Genomic DNA, 16,258 nt, shown 5'->3' on the forward strand with positions numbered 1-16,258 from the left:
CAGGGACTGGCAAATTGGCAAGTGCTGACCCCACCTTGAACAGGTGGGGCCCAGAGACGTTCAGCCACTTGCCCAGATCACAGAGCTGGACAGGGTAGGGGGCTCTGGGCCGGGCATCCTGGGGGATCCCTCGGGGTGATGACTCTGCCCTGCTGTGCTTTTGAGGATTTTATGTTCTGCTTGGGGTGGTGGGGGGTGGTCTGGGGAAAACTGCTAATCTGAATCTTGAAAGAGAAGACAGTCCGTTTACTAACTTAACTCTTGAGAGTTGCAAATATACATAAATGTGGACAGAAAAGTTTAGGGGATTCCCAGGTATCCATCACTCGGCTCCAGAGGACATCAGATACCCTCTCCTGCCCCCTCCACGCCCCCAGCACATCCCTCCTTCTGTGTTGTGAAGCAGCCCCAGATAGCAGTGTGTTTCCTGCATAGATATGTCAGTAAAACCTCTGAAAGCTGAGGATTGGTTTTTTTTTTTTTCAATTGAGGTGAAATTCACGTAAGATTAGCTTTTTTTGTTTGTTTGTTTTCAAGTTTTGAACTATTTAGTTTTATTTATTTATTTATTTATTTTTTGGCCACGCCTCACGGCATGCGGGATCTTAGTTCCCCAACCGGGGATGGAACCCGTACCCCCTGCAGTGGAAGGGCGGAGTCTTAACCACTGGGTCGCCAGGGAAGTCCCCAAGATTAGCTGTTTTAAAGTGGACACTTCAGTGGCGCTTAGTCCATTTACAGTGTTGTACAGTCACCACCTCTATGTAGTTCCAGAACATTTCCATCACCCCCAAAAGAACATGCTGTCCCCACTGGCAGTCATTCCCCATTCCCCTTCCCCCAGTCCCTGGCAACCATGAATCTGCTTTCTGTCTCTAAGGGTTTGCCTGTTCTGGACATTTCTTATAAATGGGATCTCTGTGTGGCCTTTTGTGTCTGGTGAGGGCTGTTTTTAAAACAAGATTTGGGACTTCCCTGGTGGCGCAGTGGTTAAGAATCCGCCTGCCAATGCAGGGGACTTGGGTTCGATCCCGGGTTCGGGAAGATCCCACATCCCACATGCCACGGGGCAACTAAGTCCGTGCACCACAACTACTGAGCCTGCGCTCTAGAGCCTGGGAGCCACAGCTACTGAACCTGCGTGCCACAACTACTGAAGCCCGCGTGCCTAGAGCCCGTGCTCCATAACAAGAGAAGCCACCGCAATGAGGAGCCCATGCACTGCAACAAAGAGTAGCCCCCGCTCACCGCCACTAGAGAAAGCCCCCGCACAGCAACGAAGACCCAACACAGCCAAAAATAAATAAATAAATTAATTAAAAAAAAATGAAACAAAAGATTTGAAAGCAGGGTCTCAAAGAGATATTTGTACACCCATGTTCATAGCAGATTATTCACAATAAATAAAACATGGAAGCAATCCAAGTGTTGAGCGACAGAATGAATGGATAAGCAAAATGTGGTTCATCCCTACAGTGGACTATTATTCAGCCTTAAAAAGGAAGGAAGTTCCGACACAGGCTACAATATGGATGACCGTTGAGGACATTACGCTGAATGAAATAAGCCAATCGCAAAAAGACAAATACTCCATGATTCCACTTACATTGGGTACTCACAGTAGCTAAAATCATAGACAGAAAGTAGGATGGTAGTTGCCAAGGCCAGGGGAGGGGGGAATGGGGAGTTAGTGTTTACTGGGTATAGAGTTTCAGATTTACAAGGTAAAAATATTTTTGTGGGGGAGCTCCCTGGCAGTCTAGTGGTTAGGCCCCGACACTCTCACTGCTGAGGGACCGGGTTCTATCCCTGGTCAGGGAACTAAAATCTCAGAAGTCACGTGGTGTGGCCAAAAAAAAAAAATTTCTGGGGATGGATAGTGGTGATGGCTGCTCAACAATGTGAATGTATTTAATACACTGAACTGTACCCTTAAAAATGGCTAAGATGGAAAAGAAATGGCTAAGACGGTAAATTTTATATTGTGTGTATTTGACCCCAATAAAAGAAAGAGTAGAAAAGAAGGAAAAAAACCCACAAACACATGACCTCAGTATCATTATCACAGCCAAAAAGTGCCAGTGATTTCTCAATTATCAGGAATCCGGACAGTGGCCTGATCCCCAGTGTTTTACCATGTCAAAATATGGGGGTTTTTTTGTTTCCGTATTTTTTTTTAAAATCAGTTTTTAGGTAAGACCCACACATTGCAACTAGTTGATGTTTCCTATAAGAATCCTTTCATCTGTAGGTACCCCTTGTCTCTCCCTCATTCTCCTCCCACCCCTCCTTGTAATTTATTTATTGAAGAAATGAAGTTTGGCCTGTAGTGTTTTCCCAGTCTGGGTATTGCTGGGAGGTCCTTTGACATGCTTCTCTCTCCCTGGCACTTCCTGTACCTTGGGAGTAGGGTCAAGCGTAGCGGGTTTTTTTTGTTTTGTTTTTTTAACTACTTTTTAAAATTGACATATAGTTAATTTATACAATGTTGTGTTAGTTTCAGGTATACAGCAAAGTGACTCAGTTATATATATATATAAACATTATATATATATATATATTCTTTTTCAGATTATTTTCCATTTTCCATTATAGATTATTACAAGATATTGAATATAGTTCCCTGTGCTATACAGTAGGTCCTGTTGTTTATTTTATATATAGTAGTGTATATATGTTAATCCCAGACTCCTAATTTATCTCTCCCACCCATCCCCTTTGGTAACCTTAAGTCTATTTCTGTTTCATAAACAAGTTCATTTCGATCATTTTTTTTTTTTTTTTTTTTTGCGGTACGCGGGCCTCTCACAGTTGTGGCTTCTCCTGCTGCGGAGCAGAGGCTCCGGACGCGCGGGCTCAGCGGCCATGGCTTACGGGCCCAGCCGCTCCGCGGCATGTGGGATCTTCCCGGACCGGGGCACGAACCCGTGTCCCCTGCATCGGCAGGCAGACTCTCAACCACTGCGCCACCAGGGAAGCCCCATTTCTATCATTTTTTAAGATTTCACATAGATGTGATATCATATGATACTTGTCTTTCTCTGTTTGACTTAGTTCTTTTTATATGATAATCTCCAGGTCGGCCCATGTTGCTGTAAATGGCATTATTTCATTCTTTTTTTATGGCTGAGTAATATTCCATTGTATATATATGTACCGCATCTTCTTTATCCATTCCGCTGTCAGTGGACACTTAGGTTGCTTCCATGTTTTGGCTACTGTAAGTAGTACTGCTATGAACATTGGGGTGCACGTATCTTTTCAAGTGAAGAGTGTTGTCCAGATATATGCCCAGGAGTGGGATTGCAGGATCACATGGTAACTCTGTGTTCAGTTATTTGAGGAATCTCTATACTGTTCTCCATAGTGGAAGCACAGCATCTCTCAACCACAGCAGTGTGGCTTTGGAGCCGCATCGTTCTCTGTGGTGAGGGCTGTCCTCTGCACTGTAGGTTATTTAACAGCATTTCTGTTCTAAAATCACTGGATGCCACTAGCACCCCACCTCCCAGCTGTGATCATTAAAAACGTTTCCAGACATTGTCAGGTGTCTTGACTGTGGTTGAGAACCACTGATCTAGATATTTGATCTCTTCAAGTCCTGCTTTTTTGGCAAGGGTTCCCTGTGGGTGATGTCATGTCCTCCACTGGGAGGCCTGTGGTGTCTGGCGGTCCCTCTCTTTGTCTTTGACATGCTGTGTTGCATTGGGCTTTGTTCACTGTCTCCGGGGCCCCTGAAATTCCATTCTGTTTCCTTGAAGGGGTATTTCTGTGACCAAGAGAAGGCACTGAGGGGCTCTTTAAGGAGTAGAGGATGGAATCCTCAAAGGTCAAGTTTAACAAGGATGCCAAAAAGACTTAAGAGCTTGCGTTTGGGTTTAGAAATCCCATCTCATGGCTGGCTGTAGGATGGGGGAAACTGTGTGGCTGTTTTATTTGCAGCAGTGGGCATGGCCCACTTAGCCATTTATTTCTTTTTATGTGTGTGTGCGGTACGCGGGCCTCTCACTGTTGTGGCCTCTCCCGTTGGCAGAAAGAGCCATCAGATCAACTGCCCAGCCATCTTCATGGGGCTGTGATCTCCCCTTTTTTAGCGCATAAAGCTGATGGGCAGGCGACAGGTAAGTCAACCCATCATCCATCCATGGGTGTATAGTTCCTGTGTCTCCCCATACCCACTTGGGTGTGTACATTTGGTGTATGAGGTCACTCTGACTCGGGAGTTGTAGTGGGGGTCCCAGGTTGACAGTTCACTGCCAGCTTCTTTCCAGGTACTGCCCTGCAGGCAGGAGGTCTCGGCTGGGGCACCTGGTGTCTGCCTCTCTGAGCTGACCTGTGTTGTCTTCCCTTCAGCCCTGGGTCTGTCCGAGGGTCCAGGCCAGAGTAAAGATCAGCTGTCTGGCTCTCAGTATGTAGATGTGGCCTCAGGGCCACAGGGTCATTGAAACCTTCAGCTGCCTCAACTGTGGCTGTGTTGTCCCTTCCCCAGCCTGGTTTCTGGAGAGGACATCTGTGAGCTGCTCAGAGTGTGGCTGTGTCTACCTGTGATGGTCTGGAGGGCAGCTATGTATTTAGGCAGGACTTTGTCAGTTGACAGGTAAAACCAAAACCCTAAACCCAGCCCTAACCTCAATTCTGGCTTTCTTGAGGAAAGGGATTTATTAGCTTATGGAACCGAGGAGGCCACATGGTGGACAGCTTCAGGCACACCTTGATCAAGGAAGGCCTCTCTCTCTCTCTCTCTCTCTCTCTCTCTCTCTCTCTCTCTTTCTTGTTTTCCTCTTCCTCTTGTTTTCTTCTTTCCTTAGTGGGTGGCTTCCTCCCCAGCCCTGCTTCTCCAGGAGTGTTCCCCGCAGTTCTAGTTGAGAAAGAGCCTGTCTTCCCACCAGTCCATTAAAAGTCTCAGGGCTGATTCTCATTGGCTTAGCTGTGGTCACATGCTTATCCTTGAACCAATCAGTGTCTGGGGATGGACTGGAATGATTGGCCAGGCTGTATGACTTGTTCTGTCCTGGAGATGGGGTGGGCTGGGCCACACCCAAAGCACATGAGGGAGCCTGGGGGCAGAGGGAGAGAAACCATCAGGGTCTCTGATCTTGCCTTGCCTGGGGCTTGCTTCCTGGTCAGCAGCGGGTGATCTTGGGCCACCTGTGCCCCCTCTCCGGGTCTCAGTACCTTCCTCTCCAACATGGAGTCTCAGGAAGATGAAACAAATGAGCTCTCTGCTTGGCTGGCAGTGAGCGCTCAGTGCACTTGTATTTATCAGATCCTTATTAAGTCCTGCTTAGGGAATACCTCTCAGTCACGGTGACATTTGAGCCGAGACCTGAGGACCCAGGTGCATCTGGGGGAAGATTGTTCTAGGCAGAGGGCACAATATGTGCAAAGGCCCTGAGGAGGAGACCCACGTGGCAGAGCCGAGTGAGCATAGGAGTTAGAAGGACAGGGGGCAGTGAGGGCAGCAGGGTCACATGGAATTGATCACAGGTCGAATTTTTTGTACTTCATCTAGTGAGTACTTTGAAGCTGTACTGATTGCCATGGTGGTTAATTCTGAACATGTAACTGCTTCATTGAGACTCTGGAGCCAGGATGCCCAGATACATATCAAATTTTACCACATTATCAGCCTTGGTGGTTACTTACTGTCTGTGAACCTCAGTTTCTCCATCTGTAAAATGGGGAGGGTATCATTAAGAAGCCGTCCTGGAGATGAGGACTCAAGGGCACCTGGGGTATCTGGGACTTGACCCCAGGGGGTGGAGCCACAAGACAGGGAGAGAAGGAGCCCAGGGGGCGGTGCGGGGGGGGGGCGGGCAGTGAGTAGGTGACTCCATGGGCAACTGGGGCTGGGTCCCTGCTGTGACTTCAGGGAGGCAGCGAAGAGCATGGATGTGAGAGTGGTCCCACCCCAGGATCAGGACTGTGGGCGCCCTGAGCTCAGATGGTTGGGGCTCTAGGGAACAGTGTAGAGCACATCGCCTCTGGGCTGAGGGTTGCCCTGTGGAGTGTCAACGCCACGGCTCACCTTCCTGCCTGCGTGCACCACACGTGGTGTCCCCAGAAAGCAGCGGAGGGGATAGAGGGACCGCTGGAGGGGCATGGGGGATGCGATGCATCCACTCAGATGGAAGGAGCGTTGGGGATTGAGGGAATGGATAGGCCTGGTCTGTTTCCTTGCTATCATCATCTTTAAGGCCGTTTTGTTCCTAGCGCCCAGGTTGGAGTGGGGGAGGTCGCTGGGTCTGGGGGTCTCTGGCCCGCGGCAGCCTCCACCCCCAGCCGGCTCCTCTCTGCTCCGGTGCAGGCGCCCACTGCTCACTTCCCACCCACCTAGGTGGTCCAGTACATCGGGGAGATCTGCCGCTACCTGCTGAAACAGCCGGTGAGCGAGGCAGAAGGGCGGCACCGCGTGCGCCTGGCGGTGGGCAACGGGTTGCGGCCAGCCATCTGGGAGGAGTTCACGGAGCGCTTCGGCGTGCGCCAGGTCGGCGAGTTCTACGGAGCCACCGAGTGCAACTGCAGCATCGCCAACATGGACGGGAAGGTGGGCGCGGGCGGGGCGGCCCGGCCCGGGCAGGTCTCGGGGTTCAGGGATCGCTGCTACCTATGCCTCGCCGGCCCCGTGTCCCCAAAGAACAGCCTGGAGTGTGGTGGGCAGTTCGGCCAGGGCACTCGGATGCTTTCTTCTTTCTGGCTTGTCCAGTCATGTGACCGTCGCCCCTGAGTTCAAATTCACAGCGTGACTGTGTTGTCCTGGGCAAGCACCTCAGCCTTTCTGAGCCTCAATTTCTAGCAGTGGAGGTGGCAGGGGAGAGCAGGGCTCTGGGGGGTCCAGGGCCAGAAATGGGGTGCTGATCTCCTCCTACTGGGCAAGTCACTCAGACTCCTTGGGTCTTCGTTTCCTTATCTGTAAATGGGGTTAACAACTTATTAGGTTTGTTCTAATCACCCAACGTCATGAGCTCAGCACAGCACCCCTTCCCCGTGCAGCAGGCACTCTGCAAACAGATGCTTTTATGATTAATAATTATTATCTCCACTCTGCCCTCTCAGGACCCTCCTTCTCCCTTATTAAGCCCTTCCCATCCAAAGTCAGGAACAGAGAACGAGAAGAATAATACATCACCCTAGGGGGTAGGGGTTCTTTCTGTCTCTCGCTGCTGGGTCCCCAGCACCTGAGGACAAGGCACAGTCCCCATCATGCACATCTCTTGAACGGACGGTCCCAGAGCACACTCTGGCCGTACCAGCAGAGGTTGCCGCTCTAACAAATATACCCAACCGTGTGCAGTGGCAGAAACCCATTCGGCCTTTCTGCTCATAGAACTGAGCCAGGCAGGGTGACATGCAGTGGGCAGCGGGCAGAAGCTCTGCCAGTGTCCCTACATGGCTTCAGGATCACTTTGGCCATCCACTTCCTGCCAGCCTGGAAAGTTTTAAGGACCAGGAAGTGGCGGCCGGCTGGCAGGTCTCCTCACATGACTGCAAGGGAGGCTGGGAAGGTGGGAGAGGGGGGCACGATTCCTGGCAGGATGCTGCACTTAATACCCCCATCTTTCAGATCATCCAAGGTCACAGAGTTGGGTGACACTAGGGAGTGCTAATTCCAGGCCCTGGGGCAGGAGAGGCAAGGTGTGTGTGTGGGGGGCGGGGAGGACACCGTGTCACCCCGGGGCTCCTCGTTGACTCGGCTGGCCGCATCCCAGGTCGGCTCCTGTGGCTTCAACAGCCGCATCCTGCCCAATGTGTACCCCATCCGACTGGTGAAGGTCAATGAGGACACCATGGAACTACTGCGGGATGCCCAGGGCCTCTGCATCCCATGCCAGGCCGGTGAGCAGGGTCCCGCCCAGTCCCCCGGGGAGCCGGGGCCCCCCGCCTCCTGCCCGCCCAGCACAGCCCGAGCGCCGCCTCCTCCCTAGGGGAGCCCGGCCTCCTCGTGGGCCAGATCAACCAGCAAGACCCTCTGCGTCGCTTCGATGGCTACATCAGCGAGAGTGCCACGAGCAGGAAGATCACCCACAGCGTCTTCCGCAAGGGTGACAGCGCCTACCTCTCAGGTGTGCAGACCCTGGGGGCTGGCCGTAGGGACGGCAGGTCGCCGTCTTACCTCCCCCTCTCCTCTCTGCCAGGTGACGTGCTGGTGATGGATGAGCTGGGCTATATGTACTTCCGGGACCGCAGCGGGGACACCTTCCGCTGGCGTGGGGAGAACGTCTCCACCACTGAGGTGGAGGGCGTGCTGAGTCGCCTGCTGGGCCAGACAGATGTGGCCGTGTACGGGGTGGCCGTGCCAGGCAAGCTGGGGGCTCTGGGGGTGGTTCTAGGGTCCTGGGAGCAGCCCCGGAGGAGCCCAGTCAGGAGGAGCTTGGAGGTACAGGTACCCTTGTAGGCAGGACCTAAAGCAGTGCACAACCTGGACAACTGCACCCGACAGGGTGGCGGCCTGGATCTGGAATCTCTCTTCATGCCTGATGTTGAGCCTCAGTTTCCTCATCCAGAAAATGGGCTCATGAAATCAGCCGTGGCTCAGGGCCGCAGGGAGTGCAGCAGGAGCTCCATAAAATGTTTGCTGCTTTGGCGAGCATTATTCCAGGTGGAAGGGACCGGAGGTCAGAAGCCAGGGGCCACCGTTGGAGGGTGGATCTGGTCCCATGGAGGGGCGAAGGGTGATGGTCTCAGCCAAACCTCTGTCTCCAGGGGTGGAGGGCAAAGCAGGCATGGCGGCCATTGCGGACCCCCACGGACAGCTGAGTCCCAATGCCCTGTACCAGGAGCTGCAGAAGGTGCTGGCACCCTACGCACGGCCCATCTTCCTGCGCCTCCTGCCCCAGGTGGACACCACAGGTGCGGCCCCCTGTCTCTTCGTGTATCCATCTGTCTTTTAGTTCCTCAGTCATTTACTTATTTGTCCTAGTTCAGTCCCTGTGCCAGGTCCAACGTAATGGTTCATGGCCAGCCGGCACTGTGGGCCAAGCCCTTTTCTTGTTTTATTTACATACTTATTTCTTTCTGTTTCTCACTCGCACTCCCACTGGGTATCCTGCAGTATTGGGTGCGTTTCTTTATATTCAGCATTTTTTCTGATGACTAGGAAATTTGAGCAAATCATCTCACACCTCTGAGGTTTCCTCTGCTGTAAATCACCCTTCGTATCTTTGACCCGTCTTTGTATTGCCTCATCTTTCTTTGTGATTTACGGAAATTTCCCGTAATAGTCTAGATGTTAATTCCATAGTGGTTTCAGACCTTCTACATCTCTTCTGTTTTGGAATCTCTTAACTCTGTCCATGGTGCCCTTTATTGAAAAGGCGCCTCTAATTTTGATACAAACTTAAACACCACCACCACTACCACCTCTGCTTTTTCAATTTTGTGGTTTGTGCTTTTGGAAGGCAGCTATGCTCACCACTCTGCCACCAGTGCACACAGGTTTGTGCTTTTGAAGTTTCATTTGAAAAGAAAAAAAACCTTCCCAACTCTAGAGCACACAGGGATTCTCCCTCCATTTTTTTCTACCAACCCTAACCCTGTCTTTCACAAAACCCTTCTTTAATAGTCTACCGCAGGGAGTGCACACTTTTTCTTAAAGTCCCAGATGGTAAATATTTTCAGTTGTGGGCCACAGCCTCTGCAGCTGTAGGGCAAAAGCAATAGTAAACAGTGTGTACGTGAATGGGCGTGGCCCACCTCGAATGGTGGGCTGAATCTGGCCCGTGGGGTGGGCCATGGGCCTATAAGTTGCTGACTCCTGACCTACTGTGTGACAGAGCCAGCCCTGTCACATTCTTGGTCTTGTGGGGGGTCGGCACGTGACCAGGCAGGGGGTACACAGAGCTTCAGGCCATGATGAGGGTGGTCAGGGAGGCCTCCCTGGAGGAGAGGGCATGAAGCTGAGATCCAAAGGCCAGGGGGGAGTCAGGCAGGCAAAATGGGGAAGAATGTTCCTAGCAGAGGCCTCTTCAGAGGCCTGGAGGTGCAGGACAGGATGGCGAGTTGGGGGGGGGGGGTGGATTCCTGGAATCCCCCTGCCGAGTCCCCACCCCACCCCACTTCCACCCCCACCCCCATCCCCACAGGCACCTTCAAGATTCAGAAGACGAGGCTGCAGCACGAGGGCTTCGACCCACGCCAGACCTCAGACCGGCTCTTCTTCCTGGACCTGAAGCAGGGCCACTACCTGCCTCTGGATCAGGGTGTCTACACCCGCATCTGTTCGGGTGCCTTCTCCCTCTGACGCTCTTCCTCGGCCCACCAGAGACTGCACCAGGCCCAGCAAGCGAGGGGGGCTTGAGCCAGACAGCCCTGCCCCGTCCTGGGGGCAGAGAAACTGGATCCCGGGAAGAGCCTGTATTTCCCGCCTTCACCCTCCTCCTCTCCCCCTCTGGTTGCCCCCTGCCTGTCTTCCACTCCTGTGTCTGTGTGTGTGTCTGTCTCTGCGCCCTGCTTCTCGGCCTCCCTCCTGTCCCTGACTGCCCTCACCTCTCTCCTCCATCTTTCCTCCCCTGCCCTCTTCCTGCCGAAAGTAGAACAGACATTTCCTGGGAGCTGGGGTCTGTGCGGAGGCCCAGCTGCCTTGGGGGCCTCCGCGGGTCCTCCCCACCGGGTGGTAAACCCGAGTGGGGCCTCTCCACCTCCCTCTCAGCTGTGCCTTAACAAGGCCCACCCAGCCCAGACCTCCCTAGGCTGCTAGATTCCTGGACGTTGTAGCACTGCATGAGCTCCAGGCAGGCCCTCCACTCTCCTTGCTGAACTGAGGAGCCGGGGGTGTCTGCCTGGCCAGCCCGGGAGTAGGGGGGCCTCGGCCAGGGGTGCAGGTCAACGGGAAATCTCTCCCCGGCCGGGCCAATTGCCTTTTGCACTTCCTATCCCTGGTGGGTCTCCCTTGCCTTGCCTGCCCTTCCTGATACCCCAGAAACTTCTGGAACTGACTGTGACCACTTGGATGTTTCCCCTGCCCAGATGTCCCTGTTCAGGCGTCTCCACGGAGCTTCTGCTGGAGGGGCCCTGAAGATGGCTCTGGGTGGCTCTCGGCCCACTGCTCAGATGCTCACCCTGGCAGAGGCCTCTTGGGGATCCTACCTGGTGTGGCTGCTGGAGGGACACACGGGAGTGGCAGCAGTGGGGTTGGGAGAAGCCTCCAGGCCAGGGGTGGCATCTGAGATGGCCTCTTGGGCCTCAGGCATTCCAGCCTATTGAATGTCCCGCTAGCCTTGCTAGTGACAGCTCGGACCCTGGGTTGGTGACATCCCGAGACAACCCTGCCAGGATGGCTCGGACATCCCCATCAGCTTCGTCGATGGCTCAGCCTGGACACCCACCGTTGGGGCCTGCCACCCAAACTGCCCCTCTGTCCCTGCCTCCGGCAGCACCGTCCCGCACCTAGAACAGCAAGGCCAGTAGCAGGTGACCCCATGCTGTTTTGCACGGGCCTTTCTAAGCACTGAGATTTTGTTTCCTAGCTGAATTTAAGAAATAAACCTGCAGAGTGTCTGGTGCCTGATGGGAACTCAGTCACTCACCGTTTGTCCCCACGTGGCCCAGAACCCTGTCAGTTTCAGGCCTCTCACCGGGGAACACACAGTCACCAGACATGAGCAAAACACACTCAGCCTTTACTTACAGCTCCTGTTGCCTCTTCTCCAACCTGCAAGGCTTCAGGGGTCTGGGGATGGGGGGCGGGGGGGGGCATGTGGGTTAGCGTTCTCGCCACCTCCCTGCAGCCTCCGGGTCCTCCCATAGCCCCGTGCTGACCTTGGTGGTCCCGGGAGAGGGACAGCCTATCTGCCTTGGGTTCCGGCAGGTGCACAGGATGGCCGGGGACAGAGGGTGTGTCCTGGCATGTCTGGCTGCCCCAGGAAGGGAGCCCCTCTGTGTGTGGGGTCAGCACGTAAGGCCATAGCTCTGGGCGAGAACCACTGAGCCTGCAAGGGTAGCTGCCTGAGATGGGATTTGAACCCAGGACATTGAGCTCCAGAGTTCATACTCTCAGCTCCCACCTTCAGCTGTCCCCCCTCCAGAATTATAATGTCTGTCTCATCTCCATTTCAAGGGACAGAGGAAGAAAGTCTTACGACAACGGAGCATTTGCTAGGAGGGAGCACCCAGGGGGCAACCCTGGGGTTGGATGGGGGGTGGATGAGTCCTTGGCCAGCTCAAGGATGGATGAACCATTGATGTGTGGAGCTGGTCCTTGGCTGCCCACAGTGCAAAGAGGGGGATGTAAGGTATAGCCTCTGAGATGCCCAGTGAGGGTGGGAGAAGGATCTGGTGCTGGTGGGGATGGAGCTTCCCTGGTGCGCTGATAAGCAAGTGTATTCTGGGTAACATCCCTTCAGACATCCAACCACCTCCAAAGGTATCATCATGGTCCCCGTTGTACCGATGAGGAAACTGAAGGCACAGGGAGGGGAATGAACTCATTGTCAGGGCCTCTGGTGAGAAAGTGGCCCAGTGGGGACCTTTCTCATTGCAAAGCCTGTGACGCTAGTTGCAGCAGTGTAAGAAGTTCTCTCCAGACCAGGAAGAAAATAATCCTGATGTCTCTTAGGATCAGGGTCTGCATTTGTTTGCTTTTTAAAATTAATTAATAGGGGACTTCCCTGGTGGCGTAATGGTTAAGAATCTGCCTACCAATGCAGGCAACACGGGTTCAATCCCTGGTTCGGGAAGATCCCACATGCCGCAGAGCAACTAAGCCCGTGCGCCACAACTACTGAGCCTGCGCTCTAGAGCCCGCGCTCCGCAACAAGAGACACCACCACAACGAGAAGCCTGTGCACCGCAATGAAGGGTAGCCACGGCTCGCTGCAACTAGAGAAAGCCCGAGCGCAGCAACGAAGACCCAACGCAGCCAAAAATAAATAAATAAACTTATTAAAAATAATAAAATTAATAGATTTTACTTACTAGGGCAGTTTTAGGTTTACAGGAAAATGAGTGGAAAATACAGAGTTCCCATATACCCTCTCACTTCTGCGCCACTGTTTGCACTATAATTAACATCTGGCATTAGTGGGCTACACTTGTTACACTTGATGAGCTAATGTAGATACATTATTATTAAGCCAAGTCCACAGTTTACATTAGGGTTCGCTCTGTTATACATTCTGTGGGTTTCAACAATTGCATAAAGACATGCACCCACTGTTACAGTATCACAAAGAATAGTTTCTCTTGCCCTAAAATTCCCATGTTCCATCTCTTCATTCCTCCTACCCCAACCCCTGATCTTTTTACTGTCTCCACAGTTTTGCCTTTTCCAGAGTGTCATGGACTTGGAATCACACGATGTGTAATCTTTTCAGACTGGCTTCTCTCAGCAAGATGCATTTGATGTTCCTCTATGCCTTCTCGTGGCTTGATAGCTCTGTATTTTTTATACCAAATGAGAAGCTCTGTGACTTGCCCCCGGGACCCTCGGTAAATCAGGAAGAGAGCTAGGATTCGAAGGTGCTGTGCCCTGAGCCTCTCCTTTTTGGAGTGGCCCTGGAAGGATGTGCACAGAGGGGATGTCTTTATTTGTGATGTGGGAAGAAAAACGCCCCAGCCTGGCGTTGGCAAGTACACTGTGAGAGGCAGGGGCTGAGAAGTGCATGAAGGACCAGGAAGGAGCAGCAGCTGCCCGAGAGGGCACATGGAGGAGGAGAGTTGGGGGCCAAGAGCTTCCTGAGGACAGGCGGCTGCAGGCTGAATCCCTGCCCCACACCCCTTGAGGGTCTCCATCACTCTGGGGAAGATTCCAGGCTCTGGCTAGCACTGTCATCCTGCAGGCTTTTTTCCTTGTACCACAGATGGTTGTTTCCAGCCTGTGTCTGGCCTCAGCGCCTTTGCTCCTGCCGTCTCATGTGCCTGAATCACTGGTTTATTTTTTAAGTGAGCTATTATTCATATACCATAAAATGCACCCTCTTAAAATGTGCAACTTAGGGCTTCCCCGGTGGCGCAGTGGTTAGGAGTCTGCCTGCCAATGCAGGGGACATAGGTTCGAGCCCTGGTCGGGGAGGATCCCACATGCCGCGGAGCAGCAGAGCCCATGCGCCGCAACTACTGAAGCCCGTGCTCCACAACTACTGAAGCCCGTGCTCCACAACAGGAGAAGCCACCGCACCGAGAAGCCTGCGCACCGCAACGAAGAGTAGCCCCCGCTGGCAGCAACTAGAGAAAGCCCACGCACAGAAACGAAGACCTAACGCAGCCAAAAATAAAAATAAGATGAAGTAAATGAATTTAAAATATAATAAAAATAAAAAAGCGTTTAAAATGTGCAACTTAGTGGCTTCTAGTATATTCACCAGGTTATGCAGCCGTCCCCTCTGTCTAGTTCCAGAATATTTTCATCACCCCAAAAGGAGATCTCATGTCCCTTAGAAGTCACTCCCCGTTCCCCTTCCCCAGCCTCTGGCAAGTACTACTTTCTGTCTCTACAGATATGTTTTAGACATTCCATAGAAATGAAATCATATATGTGGCCTTTGGCGTCTCACTTATTTCACTCGATATGTTTTTAAGATTCATCCAAGTTGTAGCTCATTCCTTTTTACGGCTAAACAATATACCATTGTAAGGAGAGACCGCATTTTGTTTAACCATTCACCAGGTGATGGACACTGAGTTATTTCCACTTTTTGGCTATCGTGAGTAATGCTGCTGTGACCAGTCACACAAATGTTTTTTGTGCGAACATGTCTTGAATTCTCTTGGGTATGAACCTAGGTGTGGAAGTGCTAGGTCACACGGTAACTCTATGTTTAATCTTTTGAGGAACTGCCAGACTGTTTTCCAAAGTGACTGCATCATTTTATATCCCCACCAGCAGCAGTGTGTGAGTTTCCAATTTCCCACACCCTAATCAGCACTACTTGTTTCATTATTGTAGTCATTCTAGTAGGTATGAAGTGATATCTCATTGTAGTTTTACTTTATTTATTTATTTTTTTGCGGTACGCGGGCCTCTCACTGTTGTGGCCTCTCTTGTTGCGGAGCACAGGCTCCGGACGCGCAGGCTCAGCGGCCATGGCTCACGGGCCCAGCCGCTCCGCGGCATGTGGGATCTTCCCACTCAACCACTGCACCACCAGGGAAGCCCCTCATTGTAGTTTTGGTTTGCATCTCCCTGAGGGCTAATAAACAGGACATCTTTTCATGTGCTTATTGGCCATTTGTATACCTTCTTTGGAGAAGTGTCTATTCGGACCCTTTGCCCAGTTTTTAATTCGGTTGTCTATTTGGAGTTGTAAGAGTTCTTAATATATTCTGTATACTAAACCCTTATAAGATATATGATTTGCAAACTTCTCCCATCCCATGGGTTGTTTTTCACTCTTTTGGTAGTATCCTTTGAAACACAGAAGGTTTTCATTTTTATGAAGTCCAGTTTATGTATTTGTCTTTTGTTGCTCGTGCTTTTGGAATCATTGTCTAACCCAAGGACAGAAAGGTTTTCTGCATTTGTTTTCTTCTAAGAATTTTTTAGTTTTAGCTCTGATATTCAGGTCTTTGACCCATTTACATTTTTGTATATGGCAGGAGGTATGGATCTGTATTTGTTTTCTACTGCTGCTGTAACAAATCACCACAAATTTAGTGGCTTAAAATAACGCCAATTATAGCTTTGAAGGTGAGAAGTCAGAAATGGATCTTACTTGACTAAAATCAAGGTTTGGCAGGGCTGCATTCCTTCTGGAGCTTCTGAGAGAATCCATTTCCTTGCCTTGTGCAGCATTTAGATACCGCCAATATCCTTGGCTCGTGGCCTCTTCCTCCATCTTCAAAGCCAGCAACAGTGGGTTGAGTCTTTTTCATGCTGTCAATTCTCTGGTCCTCCTTCTTTTATTTTTAGTGACCTCTGTGAGTACATTATGCTCATCCAGGTAATCTCTTTTAAGGACAGCTGATCAGCAACCTAATTCCATCTGCAACCTTAATTCCCCCCTGCCAAGTAACCTAACATATTCACAGGTTTTGGGAATTACAGCGTGGACACCTTAGGGGGGGACCATCATTCTGCCTACTACAAGGTTCAACTTCATTCCTTTTTTTTTTTTTTAAATTTTTTTTTTTCTTTTTTGCCTGCACCATGCAGCATGTGTGATCTTAGTTCCCCGACCAGGGATCGAACCCATGCGCCCACGTTGGGAGCAGGGTCTTAACCACTGGACCGCCAGGGAAGTCCCTCAACTTCATTTCTTTTGCATGTGACTAATTGTCACACCATTTGTTGAAAAGACTATTCTTTTCCCATTGAATGGTTCTG

At 51.5% G+C, this 16,258-nt stretch overlaps 1 protein-coding gene across 1 annotated transcript in view; it reads left to right on the top strand.

Annotated features, from left to right (window-relative positions):
- Nucleotides 1–11,510, top strand: part of SLC27A1 (solute carrier family 27 member 1) — a 51,682-nt gene extending 40,172 nt beyond the window's left edge. The window contains exons 10-15 of the mRNA XM_065875019.1: nt 6,338–6,547; nt 7,710–7,836; nt 7,926–8,063; nt 8,136–8,300; nt 8,704–8,850; nt 10,083–11,510. Coding sequence (XP_065731091.1) covers nt 6,338–6,547; nt 7,710–7,836; nt 7,926–8,063; nt 8,136–8,300; nt 8,704–8,850; nt 10,083–10,240 — 945 coding nt within the window. The 3' untranslated portion in view covers nt 10,241–11,510. The remainder of the gene's footprint in view (nt 1–6,337; nt 6,548–7,709; nt 7,837–7,925; nt 8,064–8,135; nt 8,301–8,703; nt 8,851–10,082) is intronic.
- Nucleotides 11,511–16,258: the final 4,748 nt, after the last annotated feature.

This window comes from Phocoena phocoena, chromosome 3, assembly GCF_963924675.1.
Source record: "Phocoena phocoena chromosome 3, mPhoPho1.1, whole genome shotgun sequence".
Lineage (NCBI taxonomy): Eukaryota > Metazoa > Chordata > Mammalia > Artiodactyla > Phocoenidae > Phocoena > Phocoena phocoena.